This window comes from Balearica regulorum, chromosome 33 (assembly GCF_011004875.1).
Source record: "Balearica regulorum gibbericeps isolate bBalReg1 chromosome 33, bBalReg1.pri, whole genome shotgun sequence".
NCBI classification, from domain to species: Eukaryota; Metazoa; Chordata; class Aves; order Gruiformes; family Gruidae; genus Balearica; species Balearica regulorum.
Genome location: NC_046216.1, coordinates 334,247 through 350,347, shown reverse-complemented (window position 1 = coordinate 350,347; position 16,101 = coordinate 334,247). Strand labels below are relative to the sequence as shown.

At 41.0% G+C, this 16,101-nt stretch overlaps 1 protein-coding gene across 1 annotated transcript; it reads left to right on the top strand.

The window, feature by feature from the left end:
- Positions 1-520: 520 nt before the first annotated feature.
- LOC142598995 (butyrophilin subfamily 2 member A1-like) lies at positions 521-14,328 on the top strand. The gene is made up of 10 exons (XM_075738506.1): positions 521-826; positions 1,691-1,842; positions 3,771-4,121; positions 5,303-5,587; positions 6,888-7,060; positions 7,321-7,388; positions 10,610-10,671; positions 10,929-10,949; positions 12,539-12,565; positions 13,066-14,328. Exons 2-10 carry the CDS (start codon positions 1,764-1,766, stop codon positions 13,605-13,607), a joined length of 1,608 nt encoding a protein of 535 aa, XP_075594621.1. The 5' UTR covers positions 521-826; positions 1,691-1,763; the 3' UTR covers positions 13,608-14,328.
- Positions 14,329-16,101: the final 1,773 nt, after the last annotated feature.

Genomic DNA, 16,101 nt, shown 5'->3' with positions numbered 1-16,101 from the left:
TAATCAGCATTTTGGCTGGAATTTTTAGTCAACAGTAGGTTTTGTATTTCCATGGCAAAAAGAAGGAAAAACAGGGCAAAAGACACCCCCCAAAAAAACCCCAAAACAAACCAAAAAAACCCCAAACCAAACCCAACCCCCCCCCAAAAAAAACCTCAACCAAAACCAAAACAAAACAAGGTTAAAAAAAACCCAAAACCAAAGCATACTATTATACTGCCACATATAAAAGATCTGGAACATCCCTTTTCCAAGAATTTTCAGTAAAAACTGGATATAGAAAGAGAGATAGCAGTCTCCTGAGAGCACTAAATGCTTCTTCAGGAGTCAGAAAAAATGAAGGATAAAAATGAGAGGAAAGTTGACTGAAATGGTTTTCTGATCTTCAACAGATATTAAAAGAACAATATGAAGAAAAAAACCCCCAACACTACCAAGATGCAGACATATGTGCAGAGGGAAATGCTTGACCATGTGATAGAAAAGAAGTACCCTGCTAAGTTGTTCATGACATAAGTCTTACTGTGGTGCTCTCTGGCTTAATGCTGGTTGAACAGAGAATAGTTTTGTGCAGGAGGATGAGGAGGAACATCCTACCTTGTTCCAGCTAGGACTACAGAGAGATGAACTGGGAAGCAAGAAGCTATTTTGGTCTTGCAATATGACTCTTGGCAGCTACCTTTTCCCCAGTCATAGTGCCTGATCCTCTCTAGCCCTATTGGATGTGGAAAATGCAAACACAAGTTCCTCATATCATAAAGATATGAGGACAAAGGTTCTCCACAACCATATCCCATAGAGAAGTCCTAAGGTTCTTACAATTCAGGTAAGAAATTATACTTTTTGTTAAATCCATGAAGAAAACCCCTTGAATTTACTATGATACTTGAATTAACTGGTGTGGATTTAATCAGTTGCACTGACAGGAATGAACCTGCCTGCTGTAGATGCATTATTGCCTTTTTCAGATGGGAATACCTCTCTGACAGCATTTGATTTTATCAGTGATTGGAGATGTGAAGAAAAAAAAACCACAAACAACCAAAACCAAAAAACCCCAACCAAAACAGAAAAGCAGGGGAAAGCAGGAGCTGTTATGTCTATAATTAAGTTGTGTTGTGCCCTTTCAGCTCACTAGTCAGTTTGAGTTACATGTATTTACTGTGAGTTTTCTGTCAGTATGGATTAGTTCAGCAGTGAGTTGAAAGCAAAGATCTTGGGAGGAAGTTGGAGAGTCACATGTGTTAAATCACAAGTTTCTCTTTAAAATGGTGGTGTAAGTCAACAAGGAGATCGATACAGTAACAACATTTTTCCTGGAAATTTACCTGTGAGGTTGTTTGGGATTTTTTTTACTGTAAGAATGGAAAAGAAAGAGAATAGTCTGCTAATAACAAAATACAAGATGAAATGCTTTAATCTCCTCACTGAAAGGAAAAAATTGCCAGTGAATGTAATAAAGATTTTTCCGGAAGACAAAGGTAAATATGGACAGCTGATAGAGAAGACAAAGAGTATATTTCTTTTGCAGCATTTATGTAGTTAAATTTGACAGGGAGATGAGGAAAGATGTCCTGCAATCCTCTTCGCCTTTGATAGCATCAAATCCATTATCTGTAAGTTCATTCATATTTTTCCCTATTATTTTATCTCTGCAATTATGGTTTTATTTTGCATTGAACATGTGAAGAGACTGAAGGAGTCACACAGGAATTTCATCTGGAAGCTTTGGTTTTGGTCCTGTGGATGACTAGGAAACCTGGATGTTGATGGGTACCCCTTTTTGGTGGTTGACAGCTATTCACATACTGACTTTTCAATGCAGATCATGCCTGATTACAGGTAAAGATAGTTCCATTTTGAATATATTTTAATGAAACAGCTTATTTTTGATTAGGTTCACAGAAATGTAAAAGTCAAAAATAATGAGTATACATCTTTCTTCTTTTACCTTAGATAACATAAAACACCAAAATAAAACACCAAATAAGAACCTCATGCAGTCTGATATATGTTAAGGTACCCCAGGTACCTGTGTAGGCTGGAAGATACAATAGGGCTGCAGGAGTTACCCTGGAAAGCTCCAGGATAACTCACCACTAGACAGCTAGGTGTAGTCAACTGAATTGCGCCCAAGGTTTTGGATTTGGCTCACAGATTTATCTGCCTATGTTTAGCTTCCTAGAAGAAGGTGTCTGCATGCAAGCTCAGCGTCTAGAGTAAGACTCAGTTGCTCCTCACGCATTGACTTCTATTGGTATTTTAGATGCTGTAGTGTCGTCTTGCTTCTTGATGTTCCAAAATAGAACAGACCTACCATGTAGCCTGTGCGACATTTGCCAGTCCTGTGCCTAGAGTATCTCAGGACATCAAAGATGGATGTTCAAGGAACTCTATCCTACCCAATGAACAGACTCACTGCCTACTGTACAATGAACTGAACAGACTATTGGCTAGATCTCCATTGATATAGTAGGAATACAGTCAAGTCAATGATTGAACTGGAAGTGCTAGGTCAGTGGCAAGTCTCTCAGTTTATTCAAAGATGGAAATTTTACTTTTAGTCCTCTTGATGACTGGGAGGCCTGGACATCTGTTTTTATGTTCCCAGTTCTGGAGCTTAATCCCACTCTGTGAGTTATTCAGGTACCTAACCACAGATGCCTAGTGCCATTGTAAATGCTCTAGTGTATCTGAGATTTCCTGTTAAATGGAGCTGGCAGACACAACAGAAGATCAGCAGAGACTGAAGTCCTTAGGGCTTGATCAGATGCAATACCATACAGCATATGAAATGACACTATATGTTTATGAAAAGATATTGGAAAGATTTCCTCAGTGTTTCATGGTAGATTTTTAACTTGCCATAGAATAAAGTCAAGTTGCTGTGATATGACTTCTTTCAAATCTATGTTTGTTGCTATTTATTTTGTTATTTCCAAGAGCCTTTCTTCCATTCTGCTGTCTTCCTTAGAACTGAAATGAAAATGACTGCTATAAAACATCCTGGTTTTCCCTTTTTCTCTCTTTCAAATATATATATATTGTGGGTGGGATTCATCTCATGTATCTTAGAAATATGAAAGCTGCATATGTAACTTCAGTATAGTAACCCAGAGTTCACCATTCAAAGAAAAGATCTGGAACAGAGCGCTATTGGCCCTTTAACAAAGGCTGATCTCTGAAGCTGCTTGTTTCTCCCCATTCATTGCAAAGGGAACCTAGGACGTCTAGCTCAGATATAGATGACCAAATCATTGTACATGTGATTCAGGTGCTAATACATAAATGTCTAGTGTCCTTCTCCAGCTGCTTCTTCACATGAGTGCAGATTTGCTGCAGATTGTATGCCACATCTGCCAGCATCATAGGGATGTCTTGCATACCCTACAACATTTCAAATCATACTAGGTACCAGCGTCTGGGCAATTGAATCACACCTTTACATTCTTGTTAGATAGATCCTCATCTGGTATTTGACCTTTTCCAGACTGCTCAGTGTTCACCCATTTTCCATGATTTCTCAATAACCATCACTTAATGGATACAAACTTGCTTAAATTAGTGTTCAAAGTACAGAAGGATAAACTCCATGAGTCTCACATAATGTGAATATTGCTCATCTAAGTAAGCTGCCATGTTATTTTTTAGTTTTCTCCTGGATTCCTCTCCTGTTGACAATGATATTGGTTCTACCGGTTACCTGATGTAGCACCATGAAAAGTGTGACATGGACAAACAGAAACAAGTGCCATTTTATCTTCACACAGGTCAACTCATTAGCTCTCCTCCTAATAGTTCCATCATTGGAGTCATTGGAGAAGAGGTTGTTCTGCCCTGCCACGTGGTAGCAGGTAACATTCCTGAGGTATTTTCTGTCCAGTGGATATTTCATGAACAGTCTGAAAAAATAACTGTGAGCAGATATGATGGAAAGAATAAAAAGGAGAAACAAGATGAGAGATATAAAGGGAGAACAGAATTCTTCCACAGTGAATTTAGAGCTGGCAACATGTCTCTGCGTTTGAAGAATGTCGGGAGCTCTGACAAAGGATCATACACTTGTGTGGTCTCTTTCAATGACACGTACCATGATGTGCTGATTGAACTGCAAGTGGCAGGTCAGTGGCAATTCTCTCTCTTTTTATTCAAAGATGGAGCTGAGCAGAAACCTGTATATCCATTACTGACTGATGGAATTATAGTATAAATTTAATATGATTTGACACAGAAAATGTTTTCATGGGGGGATGTGTTTGACTTGAGCTAGTTTTCTCTATATTAATGGCTATAACCAATAGTCGAGGTAAGTTTTAATTCTAGTTTGAGATATCTTTATTAAGGTACCCAAACACATGCAGCTGTATGTGACTTGAGGGTACAATCTCCCTTCATACTCAATGAAAGCTCAGTCAGGAAGTTCAGCTAATCTATATAAAGTTAAATTTAGATTTCTACTGTGCAATCAGCCATTACTGAGCTGAAATCCCAGAGTTTCTCTATGGCCAGTATAATCAATTAGTCTCATCCCAATACCTCACTGCTTACCTTGCTGCTTGCCCACAGTGGGAGAACAAAGCAGCAGGTAGGCCTTCATTGCTTCTATTTCTATTTCAGTACATTAATAGATAACATCTTCACGGGTAGCTTCAGTTAATGTAGTGGGCTTGCAAGTGGGCATGTGTTCCTCCATTCTTTCCCTGCTACACAGGAACCAATTTCCACTAGATAGGTATATTGCAATCTCATATTGCAGCCAGATTCTTCTGAAGATGTCATCTTAGCTTTAAAACTGCAGACAAAACAAAAGTTTAACATCTAAGTAACACTGTAATCGAGTCTTCTGAGATCCTGAGTATAAACAACACATTTTTTGAACTGTAGACCTGATCTGTACCATGTCAATAACAGTTTTACTTGAAATAATTAGCTTGAGACAGTAATATATTATGTTTTCATGGACAGGTTTCACTGCTTGTTCACAGGCTTCCTGTAATCCATTAATCATTGTAATTATATGGATTTTTTTAATTATTTCATTTCGGAATAGCCATCTCCCACTAGCTCTGTTTGCTGTAATCTCCATTAAATTGTTCCTTATTCTCAATCTGATAGACTCCAAATTGCTGACCATTAAGATACTTTAGGGCCCAAGTCTCTGTCACAGCTTAAATTCAGAAAAGTCTTTCTATGTATTTCCATACAAATATATATATAAAAGAATTGTTGAATTCACGATAAACCAGACGATTTCCCATTCTCAATACTGGTTGAAATGGAGAATACATATGCTTTCTCTTAGCTAAAGGTGGTGTGCCTTCCATTTTCCTGAGGAGTCACATGAAGCAGGGCATTGGCCTCACCTGCCATGCAGCTGGCTGGTTTCCTAAACCTGAAGTGATTTGGCTGGATGGCCAAGGACAGGTCCGGAAAGAGCTATCGACCACAAAGATGACAATCATGCCTGCAGGCCTATACAGTGTCATGACTTCCATGAACCTAAAACCGGGATCTGACATGGAAGTCTCCTGCAGGATAGTCAACAATCTGCTAAATACAACGAGCGAGTCCCGAGTCCTGATCTCAGGTGGGTGAGGTCTGTAGTCACCTGCTTGTAAGATTAACAAGTCAGACTGGCTAAATGGCATGGGTCCCATTTCTACGTCACAAGCTGGCCTGAAGATATATTCCCAGAATCAATGTTGGAAGAAAGTTCATGAGAGCTGCAGTCTTCTTCCACCTTTATTTCTAGCTGACTGCACAGCCTTGGACAACACCCAGTAAATCAGTTTCCTTCTAAAAAGGGGTCAGGTAGTATCAAGACTTTCTGTGTTCCCTTGTTCAAATTTAAGGCAGTCAACCTGTTGGAGATGAATTAAAATGGATTAAGAATACAACTGTGTGCACATACAAAAATGACATATTTCCTTAGCGATCGTTAAGCACTCTAAAAGCCTTCATCATCCAGAACCAGGTTACCAGGTCATTTAGTAAGATGTGCACTGGTGGGTTTCACACAGCGTAGCTGATAATAGTTAAGGTCACAAGAGTTAAAGTGATAATTTTGACATCTCACAAATGTTTTTAGTCTGCTTTTATCTTCCCTCTTTTTAATGTGTGCATTATGTGTAATCATAGTGGGAATAATGTCATGCTTCTCCACACTCTGTAGAACTTCACACATTTCTGTTTGCTGGGTGTATCGACAAGCATCAAGTAGTCTGAAGCCTCATAGCGCTGGACCCCAAAAAGAACTTCAGCACCACAAAGCCAATGTCTAGGTCTGGAGTGGGAACTAGAGTGCAGTGTAAAGCTCTTGAAGCGTGCGAGGGAAGTCCCTTTGGGGATGGCATCAAATAATCTGAGAACACTGAGTGTGGATGTACCTGGAAAGAGAAAATAGGAAACAGCCAATGTGGGGAATGTCTTAAATCTTATGCCCCTTCTTGGCTTATGCACTATTCTTGCCAGGATGAATCATATTGATTGAATCAAATTAAACAAGAGTGAATGTATCTCTCTTGTCTAGTGGTGATGGCTTCTCCTTCATTCCATCACATGCTCAGTTTAGTATGAAATGCAACATATCCATGAAAAAAACTGAGAGCTGGTATTGCTGCCTTTTTTTGTGACTCATGGACTGTGGAAACCTGTCTGCCCATGTCAGACATCTCTTTCATAATTCTGAATCTGATACCCAGAGAAAGAGTCTTCCTAGATTAGTACTGCTGGGGAGGGCTAGATCTTTTCTTCAGCAACATTACTAGCAAAATTCAAATAAAATACAAATTCACCATCTCCTCAGATGTATTGACTGCATCCTAAGTTATAATTGTCTTTATGTTTAATCATTAATAAACTATAACTCCTTTTGGTCATTTTTACAGATATTTTCTTTCCCTCCATTTCAAAATGGCTGATTATCTTCCTGGTAATTTTATGTCTTAGTATGGTCCTAATTTCCACTGTATTTTCTAAGCTGAGACGTAAGTATTTTATTGTATGTTATCTCTGTCAACATATAGAAATATCACAATGGTTCATATTGAAATCTATGATTGTAACAAAAGCTCACAAGAAAAATCACCAGTGATTGTTTAATGATTGAATTCAGGAAATGGTACAAAAAAGGGGTGGGAAAGTAACACAATCTGAACAACAAGGAATGCAAATCATGTGCCCTTACCTCAGACTGGGGAGATGACTCCAGAGTGTTGCTAATGACACTAGAATTTAAATGTCAAATCAGAGAACTGATTTCTGTCAGTTTTACTCTACAAAAAAGTGTAAAAAGGGGGATTTTGCTCTTTTTTTAACCAGGTAATCACAAGAAAACAGTTACCTCAGGTAAGTAATGAGGAAGATGAATATGAAGATTATGACAATTTGTAAGTTGGAAGGTTTATTTATATTAAATTACAGAACTTATTAGCAGTTCTAGTTGCATCCAAATATTTTGTAGTTTTTAGTTTTATTTTTGCACTGCACAATGTAATAAGTTCCTGTATGAGTTTTTTCATTTGTGCTTTATAAACAGAATCTATTTCAGTTGTTCATTAAGCTCTAGTCATTACTATACACTGACTGACATACTCTACCATGTCATATATATTCAATGAAATTAATTAGAAGCATTCCTCAGATTCTTTAGAAGAGGAAGAACTAAATGAACTAATCAAACAGTCAAGAGCAGTTCAAGGATCCAACTCAAGGCCATCTCAAGACTCTGAAAGCAACTTACTCTTTGAATACACCTGTTTAGTACTCACCACCTGTTTCAAGTCTGTACTTGAAAATAAAATGGACCAGTTGGCATAGAATCATAGAATGGTCTGTGTTGGAAAGGACCTTTAAAGATCATCTAGGCCAACCCCACTGCCATGGGGTGGTGGGCATGGCATAGCTCATGTGGATTGTGCTGAACATTCCTGCTCACCAGAATAGAGTACCCACAGTCAAACCATCTACTGGCAATGGCCCTTGGCTCATGTTGTCACCTAGACAATACCTGTGCATTGTTTTGGAGAGTACTAATTGACCCATGCCATAACCATGGCAGAGAACAAATTAATTGCATGAATAATTTTATTCCCTGAGGCACATCTGGTTCTGTTCCCTGACCAGGTTTGGCAGTGGAGGATACACATGTCCATGGGGCCAGAAGGGATTTATTCCTGGTCTCTCAACCTCAGTTAGGCTATGGTTGGGACAAGACTTGTCTAGGAATGACTGGGTATCTCAGAATGCTACCTATTTTTTTGTGAACTCCATTAGAAATGAGACCTGTCTTGGTATAAAAAAATAAGAATTCTTTGGACTAACAAAAAGCCTTGGGAAATTTTTTAGGTTAAATTAAATTAAAGTTTTAACCCCACTTATTTCTGTTTGTACATAAAGTACACTGTTGTATGACAAGGGGAGTTTACAAGAATAATTAACATGATTAATTTTCTTTATTTTTCAGTACAAGTGAAGATGGAAATTGAAGAAGGTAAAAGTCCTTTGCATTTGAAATGATGCTAAGATGCTGAGAGATCTCAATGACATAAATTCAGGGAAACAATCTTCAAATGTTGATTATTAATATAGTAATTACAGTAGTGGCAGCCCTTTTCAATATTAAGGAAACAGTGACAACAACACATGACATCCCACATGAGGTCTATTCTCTAGTGAAGACTGCAGATGTTTACAGGGAAGTAAGTTGGGCCAGCAGTGACCTTTTTGAAAACTCAACCCAAATCTCTGTTCTTGGATAGAAAGCCCTTAGCAAGCATGTAGCACTCCTTCTCTTCCTGGTGACCACTCTTCTGCCTTTTTCAAGATTATTCAGAACTACCTTTATTCAGCTGAGTGACCCTGTAAACCTTCTGAACTTTTATCTATGGATCTCCACTGGAAGCTTGGGTGCCTATGGCTCAATCCACTTGTGTATAGGTGGCCTGGATCATTTGTCATGTCCTTGGTTATCCCAATTTTCTCCTAGCTGACGTCCTGGAAGGAAGCAGATACCTCATTGGTCTTTGATTGTATCTGACAGATACAACGTGAACTAACAGAGCTTCTCTAGGAAACCAGAGATCTTTTAGAGAGACACCTACATGCCACCTGAGGTACCCCAGGGCAGCTCAAATGCACTATGTGCCTATGCATGTGAATATCGCTCTCAAATGTGGTCAGTTAAGGTGTGATCTAAAGAGGCTTTGAAAGACGACCTCTACTAGCAATACGAATAAGTCTTGCTCCCACCCTGCTTAATGAGGTTTTAAATAATAACTTAATGAGTTAAATATAATAAAGTTGAAATAGCATGATAAATTCATGGGTTAAATTGTTGAATTGGATTTACATGTATTTAAATTGACTGTGTATTCCAAGGATGTACTTGCTATATGGTTATGTGGTTCGTCTGTTGGTATTGTTGAGTACATTAAGCCACTCTGTCAAAGAGCTTATGCTGATATCTGTGTACTGTCTTTTCTAGAAAAAAACCAGCTGCAGGCAACATTAGGTAAGATGCTTTTGTTATTCATTATGTTTAATTGTCTTTGTACTAAAGTTAGGTCCATGTTGCTTTTTTTCTGAGTCTGTTTGTTTGTTTGGTCTGGTCTGATTACTGGGTTTGATGGCACTGTTTCATGTGGTTAAACATTTAAAATGAAATGCAAGGCTCAGCTGAATTGAATCATTTTCACATGAAAAACTCCAAGCATAGTCTGAGATACTTACTTTTCTTTTTTATTTTTCAGAAAAGAAAGGTTTTAACTATTGTAGATTTTTTGTATGTGTGCTTAGCTGTAAAACAATCTAGTAGAAAATGTGTTAGAAGGATGTGTTTCCCACAGAAATGACTTTTAGGCTTTAAAAAACTTTAAGTTTAAGGCTTTATGGAATGCAGTATTAAAGTCCACTAAGTGACTTTTAACTTCCAATATATAGCCAATAAGCACTCTGCTAATATTATTTCTATTATTCTGTGTGCTGAACTTTTCAGAAGGAGAGAAAACCAAAAATCGAGCAGGTAAATCTCATTTTCCTAAAATATTTAGAATGGATGCTCTCCAGCCTCAGTGAAAATAAGCTACTCTGTTTAATTAGCTTAATTTTATTTAAAATGGCTTCTCAGAAATGTTAGAGGTGATTACATGGCAAAGAGGACAATGACTTCTCTACCTACACGTGCAGGATGCATTGTGCCTTAAACCCTGCTGATAGTCCACTTACATCACTCAGGGCTCTGCATTAGGTTTTTTCTCTCCCTTGTGGTTTCATAGAATCATTCAGGTTTGAAAAGACCTAACCATTGACTCCAACCTGATGGTTGACAACCTAACACTACCAAGACCATCACTAAACCATACCCCTAAGCACCACATTACACCTGGACACAATTACATATTTCATAGAACCCAAACTCTCAGCTTAGCTTTCTCATTCTCTCCTTCCCCTCTTCTTGCATTACTAAGAAAAAAAAATGTAACTGCTTTAATCCTGAAAATTTAGTGTCAGAAATCTTCCACATAAATGTACACACTGTTCCCATAATGAATAACTGGGGATGTAATTCTAATGTCTTTCTCACAACTTTTTTTTTCATTTTTGCCTTGAGTTTTTACATCACTCAGTTATCCTATTCCTTTTCAGCAAAGTCCAAACTCAAAAAACGCTTTGGTAAGAAAAAACATTTTATATAAATTTGACATTCTTGGCAAGTTTAGAAACAAAAAGACAAGCCTTCAGGTGAGTATGTCTATGATATCCCTGGATTTGAATATGGTAAGTAATATTTCAAGTAATGTGGTGAAATGTCAACCTATGGAGGAGGAATACTCTCCTGTTCTATGCTTTGTGGTCGTCTATTTTGAAAAACTGGAACAAAAAAGGAAAAGCAAACAAGCGTTAGTGACTGGAATATCTTTCCCTTTCAGGTAGACTGAAAGCAGAGCTGGGTAAGTGGCTTAAAAAGTCAGTGATTATGCAGAATGCTAGTATTGGTGAGAAAGCCAATGTCACTCGGGTATTAAAAAACGTCAAGAAGGAGGACCCAGGAAACTACAGGCCAGTCAGCCTCACCTCCATCCCTGGAAAGATGACAGAGCAACTTATTTTGGGGGTTATCAATAAGGATGTAGAGGAGGAGAAGGTTATTGGGAGTGGTCAACATGGATTCACCAAAGGGAAATCATGCCTGACCAATCCGATAGCCTTCTATGATGGCATGACCAGCTGGGTGGATGAAGGGAGAGCAGTGAATGTTGTCCACCTTGACTGCAGCAAGGCTTTTTATCGATACCGTCTCTCATAACATCCTCGTTAGCAAGCTTAGGAAGTGTGCGTTGGATTAGTGGTCAGTGAGTTAGGTAGAGAACTGGCTGAATGGCAGAGCCCAGAGGGTTGTGATAAGCGGTGCAGAGTCTAATTGGAGGTTGGTATCTAGTGGTGTGCCGCAAGGGTCAGTGCTTGCTCCCGTCTTATTCAACATATTCATCAATGACCTGGACAAGGGGACAGAGTGTACCCTCAGCAAATCCGCTGACGATACTAAACTGGGAGGAGTGGCTGACACACCAGAAGGCTGCGCTCCCATTCAGCGAGACCTGGACAGACTAGAGAACTGGGCAAGGAGGAACATATGAAATTTAATCAGGGCAAGTGTAGGGTCCTGCACCTAGGGAAGAACAACCCCAGGCACCAGTACAGGTTAGGGGTTGACCTGCTGGGAAGCAGCTCTGTGGAGAAGGACCTGGGACTCCTTGTGGACAACAAGCTCTCCATAAGCCAGCAGTGTGCCCTCGTGGCCAAGGCGGCCAATGGTGTCCTGCGGTGTATTTAGAAGACTGTGGCCAGCAGGTCGAGGGAGGTTATCCCTCCCCTCTACTCTGTCCTGGTGAGGCCACACCTGGAATATTGTGTCGAGTTCTGGGCTCCCCAGTTCAAGACAGACAGGGAACTACTGGACAGAGTCCAGCTGAGGGCTATGATGAGGGGAATGGAGCATCTCTCTTCTGAGGAAAGCCTGAGAGAGCTGGGGCTGTTTCACATGGAGAAGAGAAGACTGAGAAGGGATCTTATTAATGCTTATAAATATCTAAAGAGTGGATGTCAAGAGGAAGGGGAAAGACTCTTCTCAACGGTGCCAGTGACAGGACAAGGGGCAATGGGCACAACCTGGAACACAGGAAGTTCCATGTGAACATGAGGAAAAACTTCTTCACTTTAAGGGTGACAGCCCTGGGACAGGGTGCCCAGAGAGGCTGTGGAGTCTCCTTCTCTGGAGAGATTCAAAACCCGCCTGGATTCAATCCTGTGCAACCTGCTCTAGGTGATCCTGCTCTAGCGGGGGGGGTGGCACTAAATGATCTCTAGAGGGCCCTTGCAACCCCTACCAATCTGTGAATCTGTGAGTTAAGAGGAGAAAGGCCAAAACTGATGCAAAATCACAGTGACAACAGGAATTGCACATTAGTATTCCCAGTCTGAGAAGTAGCTAACTGCCCTGTAAAAACATAATATAGTAATGTCCATTTTCTTTCTGTAGATTTCTGGGAAGCCAGAAGCCACGCAGGTAAGCTGGCAGGAGGAAAGGTGTGAAAATGCAGTGGCCATCTGTCCAAGCTACCCTGAAACGACAATGCCATGATGTTAGAGATACACTGACCGAGCTGGAGTCACACGAATATGCCTGGCTGCGTTAACAGGAAATGAGGCTGGGATGTGGCTGTTGGGAAGACTGAGAAAAGGCATTGCTGAAAGGTGTCAAAGTCTGGGGTGGGATGTGGACACAATTCTAGACAGGATGGATGGCCTTATGGAAGAGAGAGAGAGAGAGAGAGATTTATTGTAAATCGTGTGTCCTTGCACCTCCAGAGAGGACACGGCTGTGACAGGTCCAAGGTGCCCCTCGGTTCATCAGGGATTGCATGCCCTGCTGTGGGGAATGTTTCAATTCTTTGCTGAATTGCACCAGGACCGCTCAGACCCTTGAACGTTTCAACCCGTAGCTGCATGTGGAGAGAGGCCGCTGAGTGACTCAACTCATTGGATGATTCTTGCTTTCCCCTCCAGTTCCTATTACTGTGAATGCTGACTGCCGAGTGCTGGAGCTCCAGGTGCCAGGGGCATCTCCAAACGTGGAGAGCAACGCGTCTGAACCTGCTGGCCCGAACGCTCCCTCCACGGTCCCTGTCCTGGTGGGGAAGGAAGGGTTTGCAGCTGGGAAACACTACTGGGAGGTGGAGGTGGGCCAGCAGCCGGACTGGGTGGTGGGGGTGGTGAGGGAGAAAAGGAGACAGGAGGAGGACGGGACCCTTCCTGGGGAGGACTACTGGGCTCTGCACAGGTCCCAGGGAGAGATTTTCTCTAGTGAAGGAGACCGCAGGATTGGGAAGCAGCAGATGAGTAATTCAGTGATTGGTGTGCTTCTCGACTTGGAGGAATGGCAAGTGAACTTTTATGAAGCAAAGCGGATGGACATCATGGTGAGAATGCCCCTAAGGCTTGGAAAGGAATCTGCAGAAAAGTTTTACCCTTTTCTATCCAAAAGGGAAGGGACACTCACACCTCTTATCCACACAGTCTTAATCCCTATGCCTTTGGAGACACTGTAAAAGGAAATTTTGAATCAAAGTTCTCTGCCAAGAGGTCAGGGTTGAGAGGAGGAGAGACTAGAATGGCTTAGGACATCAGTAATTATAAAATAGAGCAGGACTGGGGAACAAAACAGGAAAACCTGAAAAAAAGGGAGAAGTAATGAGAGAGAATTGCAAAATAGAAAAACAGAAATCGCAAAATAGAAAAAAAAGGTACTATGAAGTAAAAGAATATTATTTGTTCTCAACTAAGAGAACAGAGAAATCCTCTAATGATTGCTTTTTAGTGGAGAATATTTTCAAAGCTGTATGTGAATTCCAAGATGTGTATAAACCATCTTAGAAAAAAGCATTCTTGCAAGTAAGTCCAGAACAAAGAGAAAATTTCCTTAACTCTTCTTTCTGAATGATCTAAGAAGACATATGAAGAAAATCAGTGCTTGAAGAAAAAAGGAATTTTGACTATTTAGTTAATCCATAATTCAAATCATTATGATTATTAGGGAATTTAGTTTTCTGCCTTTGTAGAGTCCCCAATACATTGTCTGTTGTCTCTTTAATTAGAACATAGTTGGGTGACAAGGATCTTTTTCCCATTTCAATGTGGTTTTTATTCCTCATCAATGCAACCTTGAGCATTTGTGACAGCCAGATGGAGATAGCAACCCCCTGGTCCAGTTGGTGCCACCCCAAGGAAAGATTATCAATTGTTACTGGTATAGTTAAAAAAGGAGCTATGGCTTCCCCCTCTGAGCTATTAGGTTTCTGTGTTTCTCTTTATATTTAAACATTATTTGTCAAGTTTTTTTCTGTTCTCCAAGAGCCTGAAAGTGTACTTTAACTTTCTGAGAGGAGGTTAAACTAAAGGGCTTTGTTGGATTGCTATCCACCTTGAATTCGAACATGACCATTTGCTGCCAGTAAGTCCTGGCAGAAGAAACACGCAAAGCTGGTTTTAAAAGAAACCCACAGTTCTTTACTTTGAGTTTCATATGTTTTCCACATCAACTCCAGCTGATTTAGTGACTTGATGAATCTAAAGGAGCTATGTTAAGTGTCTGTGGAAAAAATCTGCCATGGAGAATGGAGAAAAAATATGTGACTAAATGCCTGAAGATTTCATCATACATGAAAATGTTACACAAAAACTTTATAATAAATTGTATTTAAATTGATCTTAATATCATCTGCACTTTCTTTTAATTTGATTTCATGTTTTCACACCTGTCTTTTGGTTAAATTTTGGCAGGCTGAGGGGAGAGTAAATCTTTCTCTGAACTCTATGTTGTGAAAAATATTCAAAGACCTTTGTGTCAAAATGGCCAAATTCCAGTTACAAACTGTATTTGGTTTTGATTTGGGTTTGCATGGCAAAGTTTTAGTAGTGGGGGCCTACAGGGGTGGCTTCTGCAAGAAGCTGCTAGAAGCTTCCTGTGTCTGACAGAGCCAATGCCAGATGGCTCTAAGACAGACCCACTGCTAGCCAAGGCCAAGCCCATCAGTGACGGTGGTAGCACCTCTGGGATAACATATTTAAGAAGGGAAAAAAAATAGTGGAAGCTTTTGCAGCCAGAGAGAGGAGTGAGAAGATGTAAGAAACTCTGCAGACACCAAGGTCAGTGCAGAAGGAGGGGCAGGAGGTGCTCCAGGTGCCGGAGCAGAGATCCCCCTGCAGCCCGTGGTGAAGACCATGGTGAAGCAGGCTGTCCCCCTGCAGCCCATGGAGGAAGGATGAGGGGGTGTAGAGATTCCACCTGCAGCCCATGGAGGACCCCACGCCGGAGCAGGTGGAGGCACCCAAAGGAGGCTGTGGCCCTGTGGGAACCCTGTGCTGGAGCAAGTTCCTGGCAGGACCTGTGGACCCATGGAGAGAGGAGCCCACACCAGAGCAGGTTTGCTGGCAGGACTCGGGACCCCATGGGGGACCCACGCTGGAGCAGCCCGTTCCTGAAGGTCTGCATCCCATGGGAGAGACCCACGTTGGAGAAGTTGGTGAAGAACTGCAGCCCGTGGGAAGAAGTCATATTGGAGAAGCTGATGGAGGACTGTCCCCCATGAGAGGGCCCCCATGCTGGAGCAGGGGAAGAGTGTGAGGAGTCCTCCCTGTGAGGATGAAGGAGCAGCAGAAACAACGTGTGATGAACTGACCACAACTCCCATTACCCGTCCCCCTGTGCTGCTGGAGGGGGAGTAGGTAGAAATGGGGAGTAAGGTTTAGCCCAGGAAGAAGGAGGGGTGGGAGGAGGTGTTTAAAGATTTGGTCTTGTCATAAAACATGTCATAAACATGTCTTCTCAGAGATGCCACCAACTTCATTGATTGGCTCAGCTTTGGTCTGGGGAAGGTAAATTTTGCAGCCACCTTGAATCAGCTGTGTTTAACATGGGAGCAGACAGTCAGATTTTACCACACAGACCACCCTTGCAGCCACCTTGCTACCAACCTGGCCACAGACACCCAATACACCCAGAAAACAAGTCTCTTGTATTTACTTATGATCTTCTATCAGACT